Source organism: Microcebus murinus, chromosome 23 (assembly GCF_040939455.1).
Source record: "Microcebus murinus isolate Inina chromosome 23, M.murinus_Inina_mat1.0, whole genome shotgun sequence".
NCBI classification, from domain to species: domain Eukaryota; kingdom Metazoa; phylum Chordata; class Mammalia; order Primates; family Cheirogaleidae; genus Microcebus; species Microcebus murinus.
Genome location: NC_134126.1, coordinates 30,368,215 through 30,384,486, shown reverse-complemented (window position 1 = coordinate 30,384,486; position 16,272 = coordinate 30,368,215). Strand labels below are relative to the sequence as shown.

The 16,272-nt window shown below is 51.9% G+C and overlaps 1 protein-coding gene across 9 annotated transcripts in view; it reads left to right on the top strand.

The window, feature by feature from the left end:
* PPFIA4 (PPFI scaffold protein A4) overlaps positions 1 to 16,272 on the top strand; it is a 49,243-nt gene that overhangs the window by 29,344 nt on the left and 3,627 nt on the right. For 5 of the 9 annotated variants that reach the window (XR_001148805.2, XR_001148802.2, XR_001148803.3 and 2 more), the window contains 9 exons: positions 1,707 to 1,800; positions 2,298 to 2,379; positions 2,912 to 3,112; positions 3,802 to 3,864; positions 4,490 to 4,516; positions 6,468 to 6,643; positions 10,597 to 10,694; positions 11,328 to 11,503; positions 13,697 to 13,765. Coding sequence is in view for 5 of the 9 variants with exons in the window: in XM_012744408.2 (XP_012599862.1) it covers positions 1,707 to 1,800; positions 2,298 to 2,379; positions 2,912 to 3,112; positions 3,802 to 3,864; positions 4,490 to 4,516; positions 6,468 to 6,643; positions 10,597 to 10,694; positions 11,328 to 11,503; positions 13,697 to 13,765 (986 nt within the window). In the remaining 4 variants the exon portion in view is untranslated. Of the gene's footprint in view, positions 1 to 1,706; positions 1,801 to 2,297; positions 2,380 to 2,911; positions 3,113 to 3,801; positions 3,865 to 4,489; positions 4,517 to 5,992; positions 6,441 to 6,467; positions 6,644 to 10,596; positions 10,695 to 11,327; positions 11,504 to 13,696; positions 13,766 to 16,272 lie in introns of those variants that run through there. The other 4 variants (XR_001148804.2, XM_012744409.2, XM_075996944.1 and 1 more) reach the window with 2 other exon arrangements.

The window sequence follows — 16,272 nt, the reverse complement described above, 5'->3', positions numbered from 1 at the left end:
GATTCTTGATTCTTTCTTTGGAAAAGTCAGGTCTTGATTGGAGCTTGTTTCTAGTAAATCTGGCCTCCAGGACTCAAAATATTATTATAACACTTAATTCTAGCTTTGTAGATGTTAAATTCAAGAGTGTGCTTGGGCAAGGCAACATCATTATGACCTCTGTGATAATGTAGAGTTCTAGTGTGTGCGTGGCGGGTTATGGGTACACAGTAAATGGTGGCTTTCTTTGTCCCCCTCTCTTCTCTTTCTTTTTCCTTTCTTCCTTCCCCTGCTCTCTCCTTTTCTTTCTGTCATCTTTTTAGTCATTTGTTCCATACACATTTATTGAGTAACTGCTGTGTGGCTTAGTAATGGGTGTTGAAGCGATAGTTCATTCCTTAAAGGAGCTCAGTATGTAACGAAAAGGGAAAAATAAAGATGATTCCAAAGCAATCTCATGGGAGCAATATGCCCAGGGTGCTTCTGGAACTCAGAAGTTGGCCAAGGAGTGGCGGGGGCAACAGGAACGGCTTCCTCTGGGAGCAACCCCTGAGCTGAGGCTAGAAGGCCATCAGATGGGAATTAGCCAGGCCAAGGAGGGGGTCTGTGTGAGGGGAAGGGGGTGGCCTGGGAGAGGGAGAGATTTGTGGGTGTGAGAATTTTTTTGTACTTAGGTGTGTTCAAAGTGGAGAAGAAAGGGTGGGAGGAGTGGGGAGGTGGGGTTGGACAGCCAGGCTGGGCCAGCTCAGGAGGGCCTCGTGGCCTCTGTTGAAGAGGTTCGGAAGTCCCCCTGGGGCAGGGTGAGCACTGATGCGTTTCACGCAGGGGAAGAACTTGATCATCTAGAAGAAAGGACCCTTTGGACCCCAAATGCATAATTATACTTTTCTGCACCTTGGAAGATGTGAATCAGAACACAGCTAGCTGAGTGCTAGCTGAGTCTGCAGGGGTGAGGGCAGCTGTGGAGTGGCCACAGACAGGAAGCCGCAAGGTCCAGTCGGGGGACAGGTGTTTTGTGTGAAGCTGTATGATTTCCCGTGTTCCCCGTACCACATTGGCACATGAACCTAAGACGGCAGCTCAGACTGGCTTCTGGGTGACCCACACCTGCTGCCACTGTGCACTGTGGGCAGTGACCAGTACTTAAATGAATTCTAAGCTTCTGCCCCTTGCCACGAATTCTGTAGGGTTCTGGCACGGATTCGAGGAGATCCTTTGTAGAAGAAGACAGAGCTACACACGTTCCCCTTTGCAGTTTGTGCGAGGGAGAGCACCCAGAGTTGGAGGCCGAGAGAGACGTCTCTCCATGTGCCAGTTTTGCCACCCCTGGCCCAAGTCAGGGTGATCCTTCTCTCTCAGCCTTGTAGCCCGCTCATGTCTGGCTGTCTGGGTGTTCTTTGTACCTTGGCTTGGAGGCAGAACACGTTCTGTCTAGGAGTCTAGGGTAGGACAACTTTGGTCCCCCTGGCTGGAAAACACCTCCAGGGCTGAGGCTCCCAGGGGGAACTCTCTGGGCTGGGGATGACATACTTGGTGCCACTCTGAGACTACCTGGATGCAGGGACGTTGAGCAGAGGCTCCAGGAGTAATGAGTGGTCCCATCAGGCCCTCCTGGGTTGTCCTGTGCTGAGGAGCCTCCCGCTGCTGCTTCTGCCATCCCTGGTCTAGGCCAAGGGAGGAAGGAGAAGAGGAGGGCCTGGCTGACAGAGCCATCTCTTCCCTTCTAGTTCTGCTAACAGACTCCGAGCTCAGTCTGCAGGAGCCCATGGTGCCTGCCAAACTGGGGACCCAGGCAGAGAAGGACCGGCGGTTGAAGAAGAAGTAAGAGCCACAGGCCATGCTCTGCCCAGGGGGTGCCCAGCGCCCCCACCCACTTTCCTTCCTCTGGGCTGCATGGCACTGAGCTCAGGGAGCCAGAGCCCAGCTAGGCCTTTTCTGAACTGAGTTGGCCTGGCCCATGTGGGCAGAACAGGGTTGGGGACAGCTCTTATGGTGTCCCTAGAGAGAAAGAGGCAAGCGGGCTGTGGGAGAGTGACCTGGGGGCTGTGGGTCTCTGGCAGGGCAGATCAAAACAGCTAAGTTGGTGTGTTAGGTCGTGTGCAAACACAGTAAGAGGTGCTTGCCTTCTGGGGATGGAGAGCTGTTCCTGCCCCGTTTCTTCGGGTCACATTGCTTCAGGTACAGAGCAGAGGAAATCCAAGGGTGGGGAGCAGGGGTAGTAGGACTCCAACTGTTGGCATGGCCCAGTGGTCCCCAGGAGCAAGCATGGTTGAGAGAGAAGGAAGGGCTAGTGACTCCCTTCTTCCTCTTCCTACAAGGCACCAGCTGCTTGAAGATGCCCGCAGGAAAGGAATGCCCTTTGCCCAGTGGGATGGCCCCACTGTGGTCTCCTGGCTGGAGGTGAGCCTGGGCAAGGGGAGGCCACTTAGGGGTCTGGAAGGAAGGACATGTGGCGTGGGATGAGGAGGTGGTGTTCCTAGAACTTTCCCGGCATGTTTCTCCTCTGCCAAGAGCCATATGCCGTTTAGCCCCTCCCCCAGCAAACACACATACCAGCTCCGTGGAGGACAAAATTGATGCCACTTACTGATGCTTCATGGGCAGCTAAGTTTGGATAGGGGGAACTAACCACCGATGCTTTAGACTTTGACAGGCAGTTTGACTCTTCTTATAGGCTACCTGCAGGAACTAATCACCCATGCCATGCTGGGAAAATCCCTTCACCTTCCCAGGCCTCAGATTTTTACTCGGCAAAATGAGAAAGAGAGGGATTTGATGATGCTTATCTCTGCACTCCTGTGTGCTGCATTTGCTGTACTGAGTTCATGGACGAGGGCTGGCCCTTGCCCCTTGGTATTGCCAAGTTCTTGGCAGGGGGGCTGCGGTCTCAAGGGAAAGGGCTGAATTGCTCTTCTGTGCCCCATGTCTGCAGCTCTGGGTGGGGATGCCTGCCTGGTACGTGGCAGCCTGCCGGGCCAACGTCAAGAGTGGTGCCATCATGTCCGCCCTGTCAGACACAGAGATCCAGCGGGAAATTGGCATCAGCAATGCCCTGCACCGGCTCAAGCTCCGGCTGGCCATCCAGGAGATGGTGTCGCTGACTAGCCCCTCCGCCCCGCCCACCTCCAGGACCGTGAGTGGCCTCTCCTTCACCCAGGACATTTTCAGAGGCCTTGGGATAGTGTTTGCAAAGTCTCCCGTTGGGCTTGGGGAAGATGGTAACCTTGAGCCCTGCACCTTCCTTCCTATTCTCACAAAGGGCTGTCTCTGGTCTTCGGGAGGGTGTGACATTGACTCTAGGAGGGTCCCAGCAGGCCTGGTTACCTGCCTCCCACATACCACCCGTGGTCTCCCTTTCTGCATCTCTATCCTGCCAATAATTCCAGATCTCTGGACAGAGTTTCTAGGATGGATCTTCTGGGGTTTTGTATTGTTGCCAGGTTGGGGGAAACAGAGGGAGTAGGGCATTTGTGAATTCCGTCCTGGTCCTCTAACCTCAGCACAAGAAAGAATGCAGGCTGCTCCCTTGACCCTCAGGGTAAAACCTTTTGTTATTGTCCATCTCTGTGACTGGAGTCAGCCCACATTCCAGATCAGCGTCATTCATTCATATTCATCCAGGAAACCTTTACTGAAAACTTTCTGTGTGCCGTGTACCGTGCTAAGCATCAAGTTGCTCAGAGCTGGAAAGTGTGCAGAGCTCTGGGGTGGGCCTGTGGGAGGACTCAGGGGGAGGGAGTTTTGTCATTTTGGGGGTCTCTGGCCTAATGGGGATCCTGGGACCCACACCCAGAACCAGCTAGGTTTTCTCTCTGCCTGCAGTCTTCTGGGAACGTCTGGGTCACCCATGAAGAGATGGAAACTCTGGCAACGTCTACTAAAACAGTGAGTCTGGCCCTTGGCCCTTTGCCCTGGGCCTGAGGTTAGGACTAATGACTCCCCTTAGGATGAGGGGAGGGTTGTGGGAAGTCAGAGGGGGCTGCAGAGGATCGAACATGAGATTGATATCCCTGATGTGTGATCAGGTTCTGTTCTCAGGGTGGAGGGTTGTGGGGAGAGGGCTGAGATTGGGAGCAGCCGGTGTGTGTGTGGGCTGTTCCAGAGGGTCACAGCTTACCCTGGGCCACTGGTGTGCTGCAGGGGAGGAGAGGTGGGCTGGGAGGGCTTTGTCCTGGCCCTGGGCCTGCGCCAGAGTCCCTGCCCCTGTATTCGATCCTTGGTGGAGGAACAGGAAGGGCTGGGACAGCCTGGCGTCTTGCCTGGCTCCCACTCCAGCCTGGGAGGCATGGAAGTGTGTTTTCGCCACACACACATTTGCCACCCTGTCACCGCAAACACGGGCACACACATCAGCCTTCCGTTCTCTCTTAACCATCCCAGCAAGCTCACCCTCGTCACCCACCCAGATGCTGGGGCAGCTTTTCCCTCTCCTTGATGGGGCTGGGGGTAGAGGCCGCCAGGTTTCTTGACTTTGCCTGTCTCTCCTGACACGCTGCCTTGTTCCTGCTAGGACAGTGAGGAGGGCAGCTGGGCTCAGGTAAGCCTCCCTGCCAGGGTCTAGAACCAACTCCCAGAAGTTCAGAGCAGTCTTCTTCTCATAGGTCCTCTCCCCGGCAGGACTCTCACTCCAGTTGGGTTTCAGTCCCTCTTCACGCTGAGAGCCCTGGACTCAGGTTCCCTTCTCCTGCCAGCACACCTCACTCCCGTGCCTTTAGCTACTTGTTCTGGTTTCTCAGGGAGGCAGGTGAGGAGCCCTGTGCCCCTGCGTTCCTGGTCCTTCTCCTCAGTTTGACTCTTTTCCCGGAAATAATGAGACTGTATTAGTATGACCTTCTTCCTCTCCCTGTCCCTCTCAGGAGGTACCCCTGGTGAACTGAGCAAAGGACTTTCATTCATTCATTTAATGGGCAAATATTTATTGAGCAAATATAGGTGTTAGGCTCTCTGGATACAGAAGTGAACAAATAAAGCCCTCATGGATCAGGAAACAAAAAGGGATAATATCAATAAACAAGCCATATCAATAGAGATAGAAAAGGCAATCTCAATAAATAAACTAATAAAGAGACAACAGCAGGTAGTGATGGGAGCCGGGAAGAAGACGGAAGCACGGGGCAGCAGCGTTTATGCTGACCGGGAAGACTCGGTCGGCAGGGGACTGAGTGAATCAGTTGCTGCACCTTCACACGGAACCCTGGTCAGCACAGGAGATAGAGAGACCTGAGACATACAAGTCAAATGAAAAACGCAAATTCTAAAAGATTCACAGATACCATAACTCAAAACCAAGCAAAACAAAATTAATAATATATTGTTTAGAGAAATATATGTTGGTGATTGTAAAAACCATAAAACAATTTTTTAAAACCCAGGGAAAAATAGAAAACTCAGCACCGTGGTTACCTCTTAGGGGGGCAGCAGGAGACCTGAAGGGGAAGGAGAGCAGGAGGGTGGGCGTGACCGTGGGTGATGCTCTGCTGCTTAACTTAGACGGCGCCCACAGGTGCTGGCTTCATTTTCATGCTTAATAATGAACACATGTTATATGTAGTTATGTATGTAGCAATGATTACGTTCTAAAAGAACAAAATAGCCAAGCACATGGTGGCTCAGGCCTATAATCCCAGCTACTTGGGAGGCCAAGGCAGGAGGCTTGAGGCTTGAGGCCAGGAGTTTGAGACCAGCCTGGACAACATAGCGAGACCTAATCTTTTAAGGAAAAAAAAAGATAACAGAAAACTTTTCAGTCTAAAAACATCAAGTGGGGCAAGGAAAGCATGATGAAGGGCCACTGGGAAAACTAGAGCTTTCTGAGGATGGGTGCTCAAGGAGCACCCTGGTTGCGCCAGGAGGCCACGTCCGAGTGGCAGGTCTCGCAGAGCCAGGCAGAGGGTGCACCTGGGCAAGCAACAGAGGACCTGGAGAATTCCTGGAGTAGAGAACCAGGCCTTGGAGAACTGAGTGCTGGTTATTCAGACACAGGCCACTGCCCTTTATTTTTCTCCGTCTCCAGCCAACACGTAACTTCCTATGGACTGGGCGAGGCCAGCCGTTTTTCAGAGCAAGACTGGCGTCCCTTGCCACACTGCAGGTCCTCTGTGACACAGCCTCTCTCCTGGGCTCAGCTGGCCTGAGGCTCTTTGAGAATCAGGAAGGCAAGTCTGCTGCCCAACACCGCAAATGCGTTCCAGAGTCCACAGGAAGGATTCATGTCATGTCCTGCCTGGAGAGCTGCTTCTGTTCATTAGTGTGGATAATTGATACGGGAGTGGAACCGTATCATTTAGAGATCTTAAAAAGTTCCGTTTAAAATCCCCACCTCCCACCGTGACCGGTCTCTTAGTGAAGATAAACTGAAATCTTACTGATCTGCCCTTCTTCCCTCATGGGTGGAGGATGGATTCATGTTTCTCCCAACCAGATGAGCCAGCTGCAACCTGCTGGCTCTGCCTCCCTCCCCAACGGCTTCCTTCCTCTTGTTCCCGCAGACCCTGGCTTATGGGGACATGAACCACGAGTGGATCGGGAACGAATGGCTGCCCAGCCTGGGGCTGCCGCAGTACCGCAGCTACTTCATGGAGTGCCTGGTGGACGCTCGCATGCTGGATCACCTCACCAAGAAGGACCTGCGCGTCCACCTGAAGATGGTGGACAGCTTCCATCGGTGAGTGAGGCTGGGGCCCAGGGCCACCTCCCCAGCATGGGTCTCCCCCAACTCTGGGGGTCTGTCCCCAGCGACAGAGGTGCTCTGTCTCTTTCCATGGCCTGTTCTGGGTGGTAACAGGTCTCCCTGCTGGGCAAACCTCCCTGTTGAATCCTTGTCTTATCCTACAGTTGGAGGGTTTGATCCTCTTACCTCTAACCCTAAGACACAAAATGTCATTTCTCTTTAGCTTCACCTTCTTTGAGATTTCCCCCCAGGTTTGAATGTCATTGCTTGTCTTTGGGCTTGCTGAGTCCTCTGTGTTTACCCTGAGAAGACGCAAACTGAACCCAGTGTTTAATTTAGGAGTCTCATTCCTTCCAAGTCAAGGGAAAGGTCTTTCTAGGCCTTTGCCCTGCCAACATCCCAGATTGGCGCCTCTTGGCTTTGAGCTCACATCCTTTTATACAGGATGTCATCCAGTCCTCTCCTCTATGCTGAAAAGACCTTCTGTTCAACGGTCTGATGTTCTGTGTCTGCGGCAGAGGTCCCAAACTGGCAGCCCGTGGGCAGAATTTGGCCCACAGATGTATTATGTTTGGCCCACATGCATTTTAAAAATTACAAATTTAGTTGCCAGTATTTCAACAGTAGGAGATTTTACACAAAATTCTGGAGTTCTGGCTCCTCTTGGAAAATGGAAAGCTCTGTCAGTACATTCGTGCATGGGAACAACCTGCCGAAGGTGGACAGCAGTGCTCTCTTAGGTGGGTGGGCTGCCCCAGGGCCTGCTGGCCCCCAGCGGCCTCCCTCACCTGCCTGGTCTCGGCAGGCAGGCGTTTGTGTCGGGGAGCGCCGTGGGCGGGTACTGTTCCAGGAGTTGACAGTGTTCAGGAAGTCCTTCTTCTTTTTTTTTTTTTTTTTTTGAGACAGAGTCTCACTTTGTTGCCCAGGCTAGAGTGAGTGCCGTGGCGTCAGCCTAGCTCACAGCAACCTCAAACTCCTGGGCTCAAGCGATCCTTCTGCCTCAGCCTCCTGAGTAGCTGGGACTACAGGCATGCACCACCATGCCCAGCTAGTTTTTTCTAGATATATTAGTTGGCCAATTAATTTCTTTCTATTTATAGTAGAGACGGGGGTCTCGCTCTTGCTCAGGTTGGTTTCGAACTCCTGAACTCAAAGGATCCGCCCGCCTCGGCCTCCCAGAGAGCTAGGATTACAGGCGTGAGCCACCGCGCCCGGCCAGGAAGTCCTTCTTAACATCCAGCTTCCAGTCGCACAGGTGGCTCTTTGAGCCAGGTCTTTTGCCTTGTGTGGATAATGAGACCAGGGGTGGGGCTGGGCTGTGGCTCTTCAAGGTTCCCTCAGGGCTCTGTGGCTGTTCCTTGAACGTTAAATCTGAAAGGGATCTAGCTAACCTCCCATTTTATGGATGAGGAAATTGAGGCATCAGAAGGAACATAGCCCGGTGTCACCTGGGGGTGACGGCAGAGTACAGGTGGGACCCATGTCTGCCAACTCGAGTCCAGCGTCCTGGCCACCGCACTGCAGCGCCTCCTGTCCTGGAACCCTCAGCCTTCCCGACCCCAGCGTGCGGCTGGCTTGTGAGGGGAGGTTGCGTCCTCCCCTCCGCACCCCGCCCCCACAGTCCACCGGGGCTGAAAGGGAATCTTTTGTCTCTGCCTGGGAGGCTGCCAGGCCAGCTGCACCTGTCCCCCGCTCAGTGATTGATAGGGCTGCGGGAGGACGGATGTGCCTGGGCTGCTGGAGGGCCTGGCAGCCTGGCTCCGCCCAACACTGTGGAAATCTGCCTGCCACCCCCTGCCCGGTCCCCGAGACCACCCGGCCCGCACGCGTGCTCCTGGATTCAGTTCCGCATGTTGAGCGCCTCGGAGTTTCTAAAGCGTTTCGCGTGCCTCACCTCAGCGAGGGCTGTACCTGCGCTTAGCCCACCTAACGTTTCGCAAGCATGCTCTCATGTCTAAAAATCCTTTCAGATCATGATTTTTATGGCAAGAAAGGGATCTTTAGAAACTCTTACATGTAGAGAAAACAAGTCCAAGAGAGGTTGAGTTCCATCAGGTCGCTCAGCCGGATGGTTCTAGAATGGGGCTCAAACCCTTGTTCCTTGACACCCAACTCAGAGCTCTTTTCCTGGGAACACGGTGCTCCTTAAGGAGCTCCTGTTGTGACGGGACCGCACACGCGATAGTCAGAAACACCACCCTAACAGTGGCTCTGTCACCGAGTGCCTGTGGCACTGTCCGGGGGCTGGGCCAGCCCTTGCATTCATCTCACCTGCGGGACAGGTGGGACGCCATCGCACATGCTGAGTGCCCCTAGCTAGTAAGCGGCAGAAAGTTAGGTTAACCTAACTTTAAGGGCCTTATATTTTTGCTATGCTGTGCGACAGCTCTGAAAGTCAAAGGAACTGGACTGAAAATTACAGTAGATGAGATTGCAGTTAGACAGAAGGCATTTGCGGCCATGAGTTGTGTGTGCTGTGCCCCTCTCAGTGGGCCACGGTTTACGCCAGTGGCTTGAGCAATACGTGGGTGGCTGGAGCCAGGACAGGGCTCCTAGACAGGGTGTCTCTGGCCTATGAGGGAGGAACTGTTTTTAGCAGAAGGGCTTCCTGGGTAAAACTGAGGGGAAAGAAGGAGGGGACTGTATACACGATTTGATACCACAAAGCAGTGGCCTGAATAATAGAGTCGAAGCAGTTACAGATGGGAGGGACCTTCTATTCCTCCATAGAAGGAAGAACCCAGAGAGGCTGAATGACAAAGTAGTATTCAAGTTAAGGAAGAACACTACCATTTTTCCAAGAAAGAATGAGCTGCTTTGAGAGGTAATAAGTTCCCTGTCACTGGAAGTATTCAAGCACAGAGTCAGTGACTACTCTGAAGGATGATGTAGAAGTGACTCCTGTATTAGCTGGGAGCTTGGACTGATGACCTCCTCTGGGTCCCTTTTAATGCACAGAATCTGTGGATCTCAGACTGGCTTAGTTATTGAGTGCCTACTATGCCCCGGGTACTGTTTTAAGTGCTTTTAGTAGTTTACATGAATTATTTCATTTAATTCATGCAGCATTCACAGAGTCTCTACCATGTGCTGGGGGTTTAAGATCAGTAAACACAACAAAGTTCCCTGCCTTCATGAGCTTACATTCTAATGGGAAGAGACGGTCAAAGAGCAATGAATATTTGGTATGTTAATAGATGAAACGTGCTAGGAAAAAAATTAGACCAGGGTAAGGGGGATTGGGAGTGTGGCCAGGGGTGGTGATATGATATTGCAGTTTTAAATCTGAAGAACAGGGTGACTAGTGAATTGGATGGAGAAGGTGACAATTCTGCAAAGATTTAAGGTAGACAGAGGAGTGGGCTATGCTGCAAACTAGGGGAAAGGAGTGTTCTAGCAGGGGGAGCAGCCAGTGCAAAGGCCCTGGGGCCTGCAGGCCTAGCAAGCCTGCTGTGTTTGAGGAACAGCAGGGGTGCCAGTGTGGCTGCAGCAGTGAGAGTGAGAGGGAGAGTGGCCAAGGGGGTCAGCCAGGTTAGGGAACAGATAGTGTAGCATCTTGTAGGCATCGTAAGAACCCTGCATGAAATGGGCACACAAGGGAGTATCTTGTTACTGCTTTTTCTTTGATTTGCGGGTAGTAGGGGACTTTGCCATTCCAGTGCCTGGAGGGGGAGGAACATGTTGATTTCATTTAAAGAACTTTTCTTCCATCAGTCAGCCCCCAGGCCCATCCGCTCCCTGGCTGAGAGGGAGGATATAGGGTAGGCAGAGAGAGGGAAGCAGCCAGGGCAGGTGTTGGGATAGATCGTGGGTAAGCCCGGGGCAGAGAGGAGGAGAGTGAGAGGGGGCTGGGGTGCTCTTCGTGCTGTGGCTGAGCTGGATGTGGGATGGGGTTTGGGGGAACACGGCCGCCCTGAGGCTGTGGCTCAGGGGCTGTGTGCCTGCAGATCCAGCCTTCAGTATGGCATCATGTGTCTGAAGAGGCTGAATTATGACCGGAAGGAGCTGGAGAAGAGGCGGGAGGAGAGCCAGCACGAGATCAAGGGTAAGCTTGTGAGGCTGGGTGGGGCCTCCTCCTAAACGGTGCGGGAACAGCCTGCCTTGCTGGTTCCTGCCTTGGGCAGCGTGCGGATGGAGGCATCTGTGCCTCTGGGAAGCTCTAAAGCTGAGAGTGAAGATGCAGCCCCAACCTTAGGGGGCTCCCAGCTTGATAGGGGAGACAGTCCACGCCCTCCCTCACACACATATGGGACAGTGGCCACCAGCTGGACAGATGCAGTGAATTCCCCAGGACAGCGCTGTAGCCTGGTGTGCTCGTGGTACTTGGTGGTTTGGGTGGGGTTGGATGGGAAAGAGAGGCAGGTCTTAGAGGAGACCTTGAAGGCAGAAGGAATAGGAAGAAGGCCATTCCAGCCTGGGGCAGGGGGTTGACCAGTACAGGGGCTCTGGGGAGAAAGCTGGGGGCCTGACCCCAAGTCCTGCAGGCTGGCAGGGATGGGGTGAGGTGCGGCTGGTTCTCCAGGAGCCCAGGTATCAGGGAGGACAGAAAACTCTGGAAAGCTGGGGGTGGGGTGTGAACCAGAGAACAGGTGGACTGGGACTGTGGGTCTCGGGAGCTCTATTTCTGTCCCCAGAGGGCCCCCTTTCTTTCCGCCCCTTTTCTTCCCCCACCCTGCAGATGTGCTGGTGTGGACCAATGACCAGGTGGTTCATTGGGTCCAGTCCATTGGGCTCCGGGACTACGCAGGAAACCTGCACGAGAGTGGAGTGCATGGTGCCTTGCTGGCCCTGGACGAGAACTTTGACCACAATACGCTGGCCCTGGTCCTCCAGATCCCCACACAGAACACCCAGGTGGGCGACCTTTTAATCTCTCTCTCCCTCCCTCCCTCACTTGCTCTCTTTCATTCTCTCTCTCACACACGGAGGCTTAGGGGGTCTTTGTGGGGAGCTTTTCTGGGGCCTGTCCCAGAAGAGATCACAATGTCCTCAAACCTCCAGGTAGTCCCTGTGCATAACCACGCCCCCTGGGGAACATGTGTCCTTTACATACAGAGCACACCTAGCACGGGCCTGGAATGTAGTGTATCCTTACTATGTGTACCCACACTGCTGTGGGTACCCCCACTCCCCCAACCCCATTTCATAGAGGGGACTCTGTTCCTGCCTTTCGCACACGCTGCTTCTCTGGTCTCACTTTTCTTAGAGGAGAACTGGCCCCGGGGCCCATAGGGGCCAGAGGACCCATCTCTCCTTTGACGTCCTAGGGACCTGGTCCTGGACCCCAGGCTTAAAAAAGCTAAATATACAGAATTACACAGCCCAGAGCCTCTCCATGCCAGGGCTTTGTCTCCCTGTCAGCAGCTCAAAAGATTAAACATCTCCTTAAATTACATTTCATCATTTTTATGGAGCTGTCATACCAGAATATATCTAAATTCTCTTGAACCTATTTATATTTTTGGCCTTTCTAACTTCCTGGGGGTAAATGGATTCTAGAAGTACAACTTGTTGTGTGAAGTACTTCCTGATTTTATTTGTCCTAAATATGCCCCTGTCAGGCCTTCCCTGGGGAAGGAACTGCTTTGTCCTAACACTTTAGGTTTGGTAAATAGGTTTGTGTCTGACCAGTTCTCACCTTTTGTGATTTCATCAACTCTGATTGTGTTGCCTGTGGGTCCAAGCCTTTGTCTCTCCAGACAGAGTGGTCTTAATTCTTTTAGCCTTTCCTCATATAGACTCCCCTCTGTCCCCTGATCGTTTTAGCTGCCCTTGTCTGGACTGTTTGCAGCTGTCAGATCTCTTTTGAAATTCAGCCACCAGAGCTGCACAGGCTATTCTGGGAGCAAACACGTTCTGGCTTGAGTGCGGGTAGCTCTGCGTCGTCCCATAATTCAGGACAGTGTGTTGGCCTTTTGGGGGTGGTGGCAGCACACAAGGCCAGCGTGTCCTGTAGACCCTGCAGTGACCCCCGACCAGTCAAAGCAGACGGCACAGGACCCTCATTCTCTAAGACGAGCTTGGGGTCTCCCAAGTGCAATTTTTCTCCACTTGCCCACCTAGAACCTCATTTGCCGCCTTCCTGCCCACTCACACAGCTTTGTGCGATGCTTCTGAAGTTTATACCTATCCTCGTCACCCTTCGCTACCCAGAGGAGCAATGTTACTTGGATACTTGAAAATTGACTATGCCTCTCTTTTCAGATCATTTATAAAAATGTCATGATCCCACACTGACAAAGACTGTCCTTATGGAACTCTATGGTTAATATTTTCTACCCAGAAATGGGCCTTTCTCCTTCTTTGGTTTCCTATCTCTAAATGCATTCAGTTTTTGAAGATAGCAGTAATTCTGTAAATAGTAGCAGGGACACCTCTCTATTGCTTTCTGACCATTCTTATTTTCCTGACCCAGTCATTTAACTTAGCTGTTGGGAGAATTAGTATCCGACTCAATGTAGAATCCTTCATTAAAAATATCTGGTGGCAGTTTTGAAAACTTTCCTGTTTCTGGCATATTTTCATAACTCCCAGTGAGTTAATCTCCTGAGAGGCCAAGAAAAAGCCTGTGTCCACAACATGGCCCAGGGGCCACCAGTATCCGTGACTGAGCAGTCTTCCTAATTTTTCAATGTGGAACCTTATATCGGATGTATTTATTTAATCCAAATAAGGTATGTTCTGGTTATCCATGGTCTATATGCTTATTTACCCCTCCAGAAAGGAAGTCAGGCATGGCTTTCCTTTTTAGACAATTATTTTTCCCTGTAGGTAAAGCTTATACATCCACATGTTCTGTGATCCTCCTTTTAAAAAAAATTACATTTTCCTAATTTTCTCCCTATGAAAGAGTCCTAAGGCTTATCGTTTCATTTCTGAGGGTTGCTTGAAGGAGCGCCGTCAGGAAGGTGTGTGAAGCCTCTAATGGGCTCAGTGCACTGAGACTCCCCGGCTCTGCCCTTGGGCCCTAGGACACAGGTGAAAGATGGCGTAGAGGTCACTAACCACAGCCTCCCACCTTTCCTTCTCTCTCCCCATGGACCCCAGGCACGCCAAGTGATGGAGAGGGAGTTCAATAACCTGTTGGCTTTGGGCACAGACCGGAAGCTAGATGACGTGAGTATTTGGCTGTAAATTAGGGGCCTTGGGGATTTGGTCATTGCTGGCTCATGGGATTGAAGTTCATGAGTTCTGCTTTCCCTGGGCTGAAGACCGGTGGGCTGGACTACAGGAAGAGAGCCGGAGTGACGGGGGGTGAAGTCAGGGGTTTGGGGAGGCAGGCCAGGCCTGGTGGGGCCTGTCTTTGGGAAGCAAAAGGCTGTGGAGAAGTCTGTGAAACTGGTTCCTTGTACAAAAGCTGAAGGCCCCTATATGTTATACTTCTAGCATCTGCCACCTCTGGGCCCAGCCCTCCTAACCACACAGGATCAAAGCTTTGGGATTATACCTTTGTCCTTGTCTCTCAGACCCCATATGTTTAGTGCCACAAGCCGGGCACCCTTCCAGCCTGCTCGGTAGAATTCCAGGTCACCCCGCAGGAAGGTGGTGTTTGGAGCTGAGGCTGTGTGGGACAGGTCTGCGCTCTCGGTCCCCAGTGCCTTCGACAGGGCCAAAGACACGGCTCCGGCTTTCTCCCTAGTTTCACTCCCGCGTGACCTTCACGCCAAGTTAAAGTTCTCCTCTCTCAGCCCTCCCGGTCACTGAAGCGATAGACCCTGCTACTTGATTTCGCCTGGAAAGACGAAGACCCTGACATCCTGAGCCGCACCCACCTCCCCACCTGTTTTCTGAGGACAGGCACCCGCACCCCCCACCCCCACCTCCTCCCCATTCTCTCTCCTGTCCCCACCATTGCCTGCCCTTGCCTGCCAGGTCTGCCTTCACTGATTCGGCTGCGAGCAAGTTAAAAAAGAGCCCAGAGGATGTTTATTTTTAGCTTCTCCTTCTTCAGTCAGATCATTGTTTCTTAGTTGGGTTTAACAGGGCTCAGCCTCACCTCTGCAGAATGGTCGCTCTGCCTCAGTGGACAGGTCACTCTCGGGAAGGCGCAGAGTTTGTGGACGTAGGTTTCCTTCCCAGAGGTAGCTTAAAGTTTGGGGAAAAATGTGTGTGTGTGTGTGTGTGTATAATTTTTTCCAGTCAAGGAGTAAACTTCCAGACCCCTAGCTGTCCCCACTCTGAGAGATCTTAGTTTTCCCAATGCCTGTGTGATACTGAGCCTCCTACTTATCCCCCCCACACCTAGGATCTGAGCTTTCTTTGTTGCTGTCTGGAAAAATGACTCATATATATATGTGTGTGTGTGTGTTTATTAGTATGTGTGTGTATGTATTAGTATGGTGTTTTTTGATTTAGAAAACAATTTAGAGCTGGGTTCTGTAGCTCATGTCTGTAGTCCCAGCTACTCAGGAGGTTGAGGCGAGAGGATCGCTTGAGGTCAGGAGTTTAAGACCAGCCTAGGTGATACAGTGAGATCGTGTCTCAAAACAACATCAAAAAACAAAATAAAACAAAAACAACACAAAAAATCTATTTAGTCTTTCCTCCTTACAAAAATATTTCTTTGAATACATGCTCTGTGCCAGGCATTGGGCCAGGAGTGGTGGTATAATGGTGACAGATGTCTCATTTTATGACAATAATCACTATGTGAGAGGGTTATTATCCCCATATTACAGATGAGGAAATCAAAGCTCAAAAAGGCAATTTTTCATGGTTTCTGCCTTCTTGGAGCATATAATTTGAAAGCAGGAGTGGGGAGAGTGAAAGCAGTAGAGGAAAGGAGGGAGGGAAGAGGGGAGGGAGGGGGCAAGAGAGACAGTCGTGAATTGCTTAATGATGGGGATTTGTGTCTTTAGGTGATTCTGTCCTTGTGCAAATAGCACACAGAGTGTAATTACACAAGCCTAGGTGGGATAGCCTACTGCACACCTAGATATGTGGTGTAGCCTATTGTGCTGAGGTTGCAAACCTGTACAGCGCGTTTCAGTACAGAATACTATAAACAGAACAGAATGGTAAGTATTTGTGTATCAAACATATCGAAACATAGAAAAGGTATAGTAAAAATATGGTATTGTAATCTTATAGGACCAGTGTTGTGAAGGTAACCCCTCACTGACTGAAATGTTATGCAGTACACGACTGTATTAGTGAAAGAATCTCATGACTACATGGGAAAATGCTCCTAGGACAGGTGCTATGACGCAGAGGTCCGTAGTGCTAAGAACTGGTCCGAGCATTTGGCCTACTCAGGGCATGAACTACAAGCCCTAAGGGGTTGGGGCTGGGAGGGGTTGTCGAGGCAAGGACAGGTGGGTTAATGTCCCTTGTTCCTGCTTGTCCTCTCTGCCTGCATCAGTTCTGAGATCTGGGTGGAGGGCGATTGGGCAGGACAAAGCAGGTACATGTGGCCTTTGAAGGGTGCAGGGGAGGCATCCTGTAGGGTTCCTGGGTGCCCTTTTGGCAGAGATGGTTATTTTGGAGACTTGGCTGGCAGGGGTGTCGGGGCAGATGACGGCGGGGGGCTGCCGGTCATGTTCTTTGCTTGGTCATGCTTCTGCTTGGTCATCTGCCCAATCACTACCACAGGGTGCTCTCAGCTGATCCCATTAGGGTTAGGC